The 8,067-nt window shown below is 33.8% G+C and overlaps 1 protein-coding gene across 3 annotated transcripts; it reads left to right on the top strand.

Moving 5' to 3' along the window:
• The first annotated feature begins 1,060 nt into the window (after positions 1-1,060).
• On the top strand, positions 1,061-6,210 carry LOC106777859. Of its 3 annotated transcripts, none has more exons than XM_014665675.2 (2): positions 1,061-1,173; positions 5,132-6,210. In XM_014665675.2, the coding sequence occupies exon 2, from the start codon at positions 5,134-5,136 to the stop codon at positions 5,851-5,853; it is 720 nt and encodes a 239-aa protein (XP_014521161.1). In that variant the 5' UTR covers positions 1,061-1,173; positions 5,132-5,133; the 3' UTR covers positions 5,854-6,210. The 3 variants fall into 3 exon arrangements, with proteins under 3 accessions (XP_014521161.1, XP_022634451.1, XP_014521153.1); XM_022778730.1 differs by having other exon boundaries at positions 1,061-1,182; XM_014665667.2 differs by lacking the exon at positions 1,061-1,173 and adding an exon at positions 1,194-2,554.
• The last annotated feature ends 1,857 nt before the right edge of the window (positions 6,211-8,067 follow it).

The following is an 8,067-nucleotide window of genomic DNA, read 5'->3' as shown; positions in this document are numbered from 1 at the left end:
CTAAAACGCCACCAGAACATAATCATTTCTTTCTCTTATTTTTTAGAAACGACAAACCCTAAGGGTCGTTCTCGCTTTGTTTGTTGTTGTCCCTGCTTCGATTTCGCGTGGAATGGAACACATGTTATTTGGACAATAGATCCGTGGAGAGCGGCACACTCAATAGCACACGGAGGACTAACGTCGTGAAATGGGCCTTGCGACTATTGTGCTAGCTAGAGGAAACCCATTGAACTTCATTTTTTTCTCTCATTTTGTGAGGGCAATGGGAATGAAAGAATAGTATTGAAAAAAAAAGAGATTTAGGGTTTGATGACACAACAGACACTTGGAAAACAATTTAATGAAAAGAGAATAAAATTGTAATTTTATTTTTTAAACGGGTAACGGATAATGTGATACCTGAACCTAATCTATTAATAAGCAGGTATTAAAATACCTGTTATCTGCTACTCATATGTACCTTCTACCCACGAATATTAAATACTTATAACATATTTTATCCATAAATACACATAGATACAAGTTTTTATGCTATCCTTATCTAATACTAACGAATAACATTTTATGATGTAGAAACCAAGAAAGCAATTAAACCTAAACGAATATACATGTTTATGTACTAGAGTGGGGAGTCAGACACGGTTGCAGCTGCTTCCTTTCTTAGTTGTCACGCCATTGGTTTCTACTGTTGACATTGGCTTGTCTTCCTTTCTCTCTCTCTACGTTGGCACTTTATTGAATTTTTGAATTAGATTTCGAAAGAATATGATAAAGTGGATATCATTTAAATAAATTTCAAATGAAAACAATAACATTAACATTATATTTTATATTTCTTTAAATCCTAATACCTTTCATAAAAAATGATTATTGATCCAATTTACATATTTTTTTTTAACAGTAAACAAACGCGATTCATTTTAAAATTATAAGAAATTAATTAGATTACTTAATAGATAAAAAGTAATCTAAACAAAAATAAACGACTAAAAGTACAATTCTTCTTTTTTGAAAGAATTTATTTTTCCCTTATAACGCTAGCTATAATTTTACCAGAGTTGTCTTGTAATGTAACTAAGTTAAAAAGAATACACATATTTACGTAGTAGACTCAGACCCGCTGGTTGCAGCTGCTTCCTTTCTTCGTTGCGACGCCATTGGTTTTTGCGGGTGAAACTGGTTTCTCTTCCTTCCTCTCTCTCTTTGTTTCTATGTTTTCAATTTCTATTTATCTTGGTTTGAAAAATTTAATTTTGATGCGTAATTTGTTGTATCTTTGTTGTTGCGGGCGAGATAGTAAGCAGCGAATTCAAGTTCATAGCCATTAGTTATTTCTTTTTTCTTCTCATTAGAGAAAAAAAAATGTTGGAATTGAATTTACATTTTGTTTAACTTCCCTAACCCTTTTTTTTTTGGCGGCGGTGGGGTTCTTGGTAGCTTATTTCAAATGTTCAATTTTTACTTTTTATTTTCTTGCGTGATGAATTTTGGTTTTAAATTTGTTATCGCGTGGAAATTATTAGAATAATTGCGATACTTAAGTGGTTTCAAATTTAGAGTGGGGAGGTGCTTGCGGTAATGTTTAAGTGTTGTTGTAGCAACTATGTATCGGGTTTTGTTTTATAAGCAGCAACTATGTATTGGATAGTGTGAAGGATGAGCGTAGGCCTTAGAGGGGATATCTCAGTCCCTTTTGAAATTTTGAATGGTGGGGAAATCTTCTTCTATTTTCCATCTGCTTGATTGCCAAATTTGGTCAACCTTGCTCTACTCTTTTGAGATTTGGGTTTGAATAAGAGTATAATTTGCGGTTGTTCAGTTCATTATTTAATCCCCTTTCATATTGTACTCTTTCAACAGAAAATAGAAATTTTGGTTTGACAATGTGTTTTCTGCATTATTTTTATTGCTGCTATATACATAGTGGCCAATAGTGCTCTTTAGTGGAGTGGAGCTGTCGCAGACTGCATTACAGTAGTAGCCACCAAAATTGCTGCTTCTTGCAATCGTAGTTGAACCTCCATAATATAACCTTCAAAAACCAACTTTTACCTCCCACGGAACATCATTGTTTTGGAATTTTTTGGCTAAAATATCCCACGAGAAGTTACCTCTGTTTTTACTTCTCTTCCTTCACATTTTGTAGAACTGCCTTATATGTGTTCTGCTCACTCGTCCTCTTTTAATTTCTGGCATTGCTGTTAGGTTTGTTTCAACCGCCACTTTCCCACTGTTGCCTAAACTTTTTTTTTTCTTCCGGTCATTGTTTTCTGCCACCACTGTGCTGTCACAATCTTGCATGGTTTGGTGACAACAAATAGCTTCCTTGTGGCTATGTAAACTTGGAATGGTGATTTCTGCTGCTGCCTCCTTTTGGTCCGGTGACACCATGGTTGTGATTGTCAAGGCTAGGCAACCACAACGTCTTCAAAAATTGAGACGATTAGAACTCTAGGATGCTAACAGTTCCCGCATATGGTGACATGTCTTACCTCCTCTCTAGCTGTGACCACCAGCGTCAGACTCGTGTCTCCATCTTCTTTCTGGATTTGTAAGTTTCATCATGATCCAAGTTTGTTGGGTTTTTTTCTTGCTCTTTTTAGGGTTGTTTCTTTCTCCTGATAAGTATGTTCTCTCTCTACAATTAAATATGCCATTTTGATGCTACGATGTCTGATCCATCTATCTATACCAATTATGTCAATGTGCATCTATCCATTGACAAATTATATAAAACTAATTACGATACTTGAGCAATCAACCATGGTTATGCGACTTAACTCGTTAACTCGGTCAAGTTTACGAGTTCACTCGGTGCTTTCGAGTTAACTCGTAAGCAAACTCGTTTTTGGTGTGGGATTGGTAGAATCAGTGACAGGCTCGTTAAACTCGCCTGAAATCGCGAGTTGGGTTCCGATTTTGCAAGTTTGAGAAAAAAAATTTTTAGGACTCACCAGATTAGGTTTTTAGAGCTTTCGTTGAACCGATTCACTCACTGCTTTCATTCTCACTGTTCATCTCCTTTCTCACGCTCTCGTCGTCAATCTCATTGTTCGATCTCGCCTCTGTCGCGCCGTCGTTCATCAGGTTTGCCCTCTGTCGCATCGTTGATCTTGCCCTATGTCACACCTTCCTTGTCGTCGTTCGATCTTGCCTTCATTCGTGCCATCGCCGTTAATCTCGCCATCGATCTGGTCGTCGCCATCGATTTGCCGTCGATCTGGCCGTCAATCTCATCTTCGAACTCATGGGTTGCATAAGTGTAAACCCTCTGCCACCTATAGTGTTGGTGATGTTTAAATTGATTTCATGTTTTATTACCAAAGCATTTTACCGCACAATATTAATGTGTTTCATTTTATAGCATCGCACCATTCATTTTATTTTTCAAAAATAAAATGTTGCACACTGCATTGTTGAACAACCCTTGCTGCTACAATATTTTAAGCTGTTTGGCATTTTATTTTTTATGTTTGTAGTGAAAATTTTTATCTCATTATGTATGGAAACACATCAAACTCGGTAGAAGTTAATCCAAGTGCATCTTCATCAATTAAAAGTAGAAGTAAAAATGTTCTGAGAAAATGATGATGCCATTATTAGAGGATTAAACATAGAGACTTTGATATTTCAATTTATGTTTTACAATATTTCTATGAACAATATTTTTATGAAAAACATTTCTATGAATTTATATTTTTTTTTCATGTAAGTAAACTCTTACGAGTTTACGAATTGAGTTTACGATTCGAGTTTACTAGGCTCTCACGAGTTTACATAAACTCTCGAGTTTGATAACCTTGCAATCAACCATTAAACTTCGGCTTAGAAGGCAGGGTTATGTTGATCATCTTGCGTAGAGACTGACCAATATTTTTGAAAATGAGCTTTCTTGTTGGTCGGTAATTGATGCTCAATTATGCATTCTACATTCATTCATCACCAAAAGAACTATTTTGTTCTTGAGACATGTTCAAATGTTTAGGAATAGGCTAGACTATTGTCCACCAATATTCTCAACGTCTTTATGGTGTTTGTCAAAATATCCTAAATATTGTTGCTCATAGGTGTCTTGATAGTACAATGGCTGAATATTTGGATAAAGTTCATACCCTTCACCATGAATTCAATGAGTTATTACCTCTAGCCTCTTGTCTCCTGCCTTCACTACTTCTCAATAACTAGATCAATGATCAAAGTTCATGTTGTTCGCTTTACATGGACTTTTTGAAGATTATTCACGCGTTTGTGATCAAATTCTGGGGATCTCCAATTGTGCCTACTTTTACTTCCACTTATTTCACCCTATTATGCGTGTTGGGTAAGTCAACCACTAAAATACCTTCTACAATAACCTTTGATGACTCTTCTGCATTAGTATTTTAGCATGATGATTGCAATCGCTCTTGCAAGCCAGACAAAGGGTGTCACAAGTGTGAACAGTGTCGCAGGCTCGACCACAAAATTGATTGGTGTTATGCTTACATGGCCATCCTCCTTTATCAGATGTGGTTGCCCAAGCTGCTCCCTCACAACCGTCTGATTTGGTTCCCACTTTATCTGATAAGTTAGGATAGTATGCTGTCTTTAATGAATTTCTCAATTGATATGAGGATCGTTAGAACTCTGGGTCCACTGCTTCTATGAAGATCGTTATAACTCTGGCTCCATTGTTTCTATTAGTCACACAGATTCAGCATTTGCTAGCCTCACTCACTCCAACTCTCCTGGACTTTGGGTTCTAGACTTAGGTGCCACAAATCACATTACTAGTAATAAACTTTTTTTTCTCTTCTTTGTCTACTTCAGGTTATTTGTCTTATGACCAATGGCTCTAGGGCCTCCTCACATGGTGTTGGTATTATTGATCTATTTTTTTCCCTGTCTATTGATAATGTTCTTTATGTCCTTGAGTCTCCATTTAAATTATTATTCCTTAGTCGTCTCATCCATTCTCAAGATTGTATTTTCTTTTTACGAAGACTCTGTTTGTTTATAGGACTAGAGATCACAATGGATGTTTGGCACTAGGTCTAAGTTTTATTTATGGTCTTTATCATCAAAGGATATCTCCACAACGGCCCTACTCTTTTTTCTTTTGCTTACATCTATTTCTATTAACTTGTAGCAATGGATGTCGAAGAAGCAGAGAGTGAAGTTTCAGTTTCTTCTGTCATTGCCAATTCAATAGCTGCTGAGCAGAATCAATTTCTTTCTCCGGAAGATCTTGCTTGGGCTGATTCCTGCCTAGTTAAAGATTCTTCTGATATTTCAGAAACTGATTGGGTCCCTTTGAAAAGTGCTTTATTAGAAATTATTAATTCCCAATCTAAATTTTCCAGAGAAGACATAGAAATTCCTCCCCACCGTATCAGTTCTGAAAGTATTTTTGTGGAACTTAATCAGCAATCTTCAACTTCTGACGGGAGAGGTTTATCTGAGTCGTCTTCAACATATAATGTTAACTCATTAAGTATGCTAGTAGAAACAAGCACTGATCAAATTCCAGATGATGAAACGAGTGCCAACTTGCCATCTTTCAATCCTTTTTTGCCAACTTATAATGAAAATCTGAAGGAGGAGAAAACCATTGATGTTGGACTTGATCTGGATTCTTCCTCTTATGAGACGGAGCAACTCGCTGACAATATCTTCAAAATTTGGGATTTAGATATTCCATCTGAAGAAGGTGAACTGGTTAAACAGTTGGATAAAGCCTTGTCAGAGAATTCCCTTCAAACAATGCCATCATCTTCTGATGATCCAGTGAAATGGATGGACATGAAGGACAGCTCAATCGATGATCTTGTTGCTGAAATTGCTGACTTGTCATTAAGTAGAAATGCATAGTATTCATTGAGTTTTACGTAGGTTTAAGATTGTTCAGTCAATTATGCTTACTGTCAAGTATTAGTATTTAAGAGTTCGAAGCCTCTTTCGCTGCAATGTTGATATTTCTTTTATTTGGAACAATGAAGAAGCCCTGAATTATCTTTCCAACATAGGATTCTCATCTGTTCTATACAAAGCTTCCTGTCATCAAGAAAATTGTGTAAAGGGATTGAGAAACAAAGGAACACAGGACATACATGATTTTAGTTCTTATTTTATGCCCTCGTTTCTCAGAGTGATGAAATCTTATTTTAGTTCACAAATGCTTGGACCATAACTGAAAGAAATAGACTCTCGCATAATAAGTTTAGACTATGTCTAATTCTTCTTTGCAATTGCAAATAGTTGTACTATGTATAAGTATTATTATTACTATTACTAATGGATTATATTATTATACAAAGTTATTATAAGTTATTTGGTAATCTCTCCTTAAGATTAAACATAAGATTATACAAGGTCACTCTTGATCAAGAATACAAAGTCAATCAAGACTACATAATAATAGGTTTTTAAAAGAGCATAAGAAAAGCTCTGAATTGAGAGAATATATAAAATAAGCACTCCTTGTCTTGGAGTTTAGCTTCCACAACTATAGATTTACAAATAACGTTCACACTCTACCATAGTATAGAAAGCAATAATTTACAAAGCATGAAGCTTTTGAAACTTGTTGCTTGTAAACCTCAGCTAAGATGTATGTAATTCATCATTTGTTTTGCCATTTCTATTTATTAAAGTTCTAAAAATAACAATTAAGACTTACTTGCTTTTTTATGTTCTTGGTCTCAGCCTTTTTAGAAAATACTTTGACTTTACACTTAAAACTCAAATGGATGGGCATGCCAGAGGATAATCTTTATTTTTAGAATAATAATATTTTGACATTCAAAAAATTTTATACTCATTTAATACTATTTTTTTATCTCTTTTTATTTGTAAATATAAAAATTTCATTTCTTTTATAACTATTTTATCCTCTGATAAGCTATCAAATAAAAATGATTCTTTGACATACCTACATTTTTAACATTCATTTAACATTATTTTTACTTACTTTTTATTATTATTTTTTTAAAACTACTAAACTTTATACTTTTTGAATCATTTTACTCTTGTATTTCGTGTTAAATAAGTGTAAAAGTGTGTCATTTTATTGTTACTCGCTATCAAATGATTGTTTGTGTCAAACCATTTTTATTATTATTTCAATAGTTATTTCTAGAGTTCTTTCAACATCAAACTTGTAGATTATATTGTGTGTCAAAATCATCTTGATAAGTGAGTCAACTTCCTTTCAAATTAGACAATCATGTATTTTGTTAAATATACGTAGAGATGTCCATTTTTTTTGTCCTCTAGTGATTTCAAATCTGTCTTGAGCTTGTAGCTTGGTCCTATGGAATTTGGGTTCAGTGCTCATGTTTTGTTATTAAGATCTTGTGTCCAGGACTTTAATACAACTTACGTCTAATTTTTTTTTTTCATTTAAATTGGCAGGTTAACATTAAATTTATAATTAAGGGATTAAATTGAAAATATTAAAATTTGAAATGTAACCGAAACCAATTATAAAATAGGTTATGGTATTCATTTGTAGAGAAATTAACATTATATTTTGTTTTCTCTTTATTCCTATCATAAGATATAACAAAAGCGATATTTGAAACCTGTACACATGGAAGATCGCATATATGTGGTTAATCTCATCATCCACATCATTCTAATGTCAAACTGAGGTATACATGATTTCTAATGTGTAAATCGTTATTTAAAATTAGTGATTTCCAAATTCATGATGACATTTTAAATTTTTTATTATTTTTATTTTATTATTATTTTTTTTTGGATTTAGTACATAAAGGTTCAAATTTTGGTAGTTTAATATTTTAAACGAGCTAAATGAATAAAAAAGTCACCAAAGTAACCTCTCTAGAGTAGATTGTTCGTAAATAATGTTAGATGTTTGTGTTTATGTTTATCCTAACAAGTATTGATTAGTTCAAAGGAAGATTAATGTTTGACCGAGTTGCATACATACATGTGATCGTACACATTATAATGGTGAGGTTTTCTGTCAATGATAAATCAATCCAAAGATAGGTTTGTTGTTGGATATGTTTTATTATCAATGTTTGATCATTACCACAAGATACCCCTAGCATTTAATAT

This window comes from Vigna radiata, chromosome 2 (assembly GCF_000741045.1).
Source record: "Vigna radiata var. radiata cultivar VC1973A chromosome 2, Vradiata_ver6, whole genome shotgun sequence".
In the NCBI taxonomy this organism is placed as follows: domain Eukaryota; kingdom Viridiplantae; phylum Streptophyta; class Magnoliopsida; order Fabales; family Fabaceae; genus Vigna; species Vigna radiata.
The sequence above is the reverse complement of the archived record's forward strand: the minus strand, read 5'-3'. Positions and strand labels throughout refer to the sequence as shown.

Excerpts from the sequence above, each read along its gene's own strand:
- LOC106777859 (XM_014665667.2), top strand. The coding sequence starts at position 2,479 with ATGGTGACATGTCTTACCTCCTCTCTAGCTGTGACCACCAGCGTCAGA. Across the intron at positions 2,555-5,131 it reads TCCATCTTCTTTCTGGATTT|CAATGGATGTCGAAGAAGCA; the intron begins GTAAGTTTCATC and ends ATTAACTTGTAG.